General features: G+C 44.3%; 1 protein-coding gene across 1 annotated transcript; it reads left to right on the top strand.

The window, feature by feature from the left end:
- Positions 1-430: 430 nt before the first annotated feature.
- On the top strand, positions 431-1,363 carry LOC101144282 (olfactory receptor 10D1B-like). The gene has a single exon (XM_004052337.1). It carries the CDS (start codon positions 431-433, stop codon positions 1,361-1,363), a length of 933 nt encoding a protein of 310 aa, XP_004052385.1.
- Positions 1,364-1,871: the final 508 nt, after the last annotated feature.

Below are 1,871 nucleotides of genomic sequence, written 5' to 3' on the forward strand. Positions count from 1 at the left end.
CAGTTCTGTAACTTTGGACACCCTCCGTTCAAAACTACAAGATTAGAGGAGAAATGTAGTAGAAATTCATATTTGTAGGGGTTTCTTCTCTAGGTTTTGTCTCCTCTTGCCCATCTGCCTCTTCTGTTTGCTCTTCAGAGTTCTTAGGCAAATAACTTTGGTGATTTTATATAGAGTTTTAATTGTATTCTGTGAGAAAGAGGCTGTGGTGACCTCAGTCCAGCTTGGCCAAAACCAAAAGTTAAAGACTACAGTCAAGAATTTTTATCATCCCTATATTTTTATGTAGATCTGCCCCTACATAAGAAGGTTGACTGTGGAATGTTAAAACATGAAGCCAGCACATCTATCAGACAGCTTCTTGATTTGATGTCAGTATTCATACTTTGCAGACCTGTGTTCTTTTTTGAAGTCCAACACTCTGACAAAGATGAGGAATCTCTCGGTGGTGACTGAATTCATCCTGCTGGGCATCCCTCACATGGAGGGTCTGGAGACTGTGCTCTTGGTCCTGTTTTTGTCCTTCTATATCTTCACCCTTATGGGGAACCTGCTCATCTTGCTGGCTATTGTCTCCTCTGCTCGGCTTCACATGCCCATGTACTTCTTCCTGTGCAAGCTGTCTGTTTTTGACATGTTTTTCCCTTCTGTGAGTTCCCCTAAGATGCTGTGCTATCTTTCAGGGAACAGCCGAGCCATCTCCTATGCAGGCTGTGCATCCCAGCTCTTCTTCTACCATTTCCTGGGCTGCACTGAGTGTTTCCTGTACACGGTGATGGCCTACGACTGCTTTGTTGCCATTTGTCACCCTCTACGCTACACCATAATCATGAGCCACAGAGCGTGTATCATCCTAGCCATGGGGACCTCATTCTTTGGCTGCATTCAGGCCATCTTTCTGACCACTCTCACCTTCCAGTTGCCTTACTGTGGCCCCAAGGAGGTGGACTATTATTTCTGTGATATCCCAGTCATGCTGAAGCTGGCTTGTGCAGATACCTCAGCCCTGGAGATGGTGGGGTTCATCAGTGTGGGCCTCATGCCCCTCAGCTGTTTCCTTCTCATCCTCACCTCCTACAGCTGCATTATTTGCTCCATCCTGCAGATCTGCTCTGCTGAGGGCCGACGCTGTGCCTTCTCCACCTGCAGCACCCACCTCACTGCCATCTTTCTCTCCTTTATGCCAGTGGTTCTCATCTACCTGCAGCCCACCCTCAATCCCTGGCTTAATGCAACGGTTCAAATCCTGAATAACTTGGTCACCCCCATGCTGAATCCTTTGATCTATAGTCTGAGAAATAAGGAAGTTAAATATTCTCTGAGAAAGGTTCTGCAGCCAGTAGCTTTCCTTCCTGGGAGGTGATAGAGAAGGATCCGTAGCTTAACATTAATAACACCGCAATAATTACAAAAGATATTTCCTTTTGTGCAATAAGGAGCACAGATATTACCACGGCCCCCTTTTACAGGTGAAAAAGTGAAGACTTGAAGACATAAAGTGAATGACTCAAGGTGAGGTAACTAATAAATTATCCTGTCTGGGAAAAATTATCTCTTCCTGCTTGGCAAGTTATTCTGGACCTTCTCTTCAAGTGTCTCTTCTATTTTTCTGCCTTTACATCTTCTCCTTCTCTCCTCTGTCTCCTTACTCTAGCACTGTTTCGTCTTCACTGGCATGTTTTTTCTAATTGACCCATTAAATGTCAGCACTGATTAAATAAACCCTCCTTTGATAGTCTAGAAGTTGCAGAAAAATGGAAGAGGTTCAACTACATGGAGGTGGTATCCTGCAACTTCTCAAGCATAAAGAAGTTGTATAAAATAAAATAACTTCTGGATGGGATGTAAGGCAGGTTTCTTACGGATGAATC

Source organism: Gorilla gorilla, chromosome 9, assembly GCF_029281585.2.
Source record: "Gorilla gorilla gorilla isolate KB3781 chromosome 9, NHGRI_mGorGor1-v2.1_pri, whole genome shotgun sequence".
Classification (NCBI taxonomy): Eukaryota; Metazoa; Chordata; class Mammalia; order Primates; family Hominidae; genus Gorilla; species Gorilla gorilla.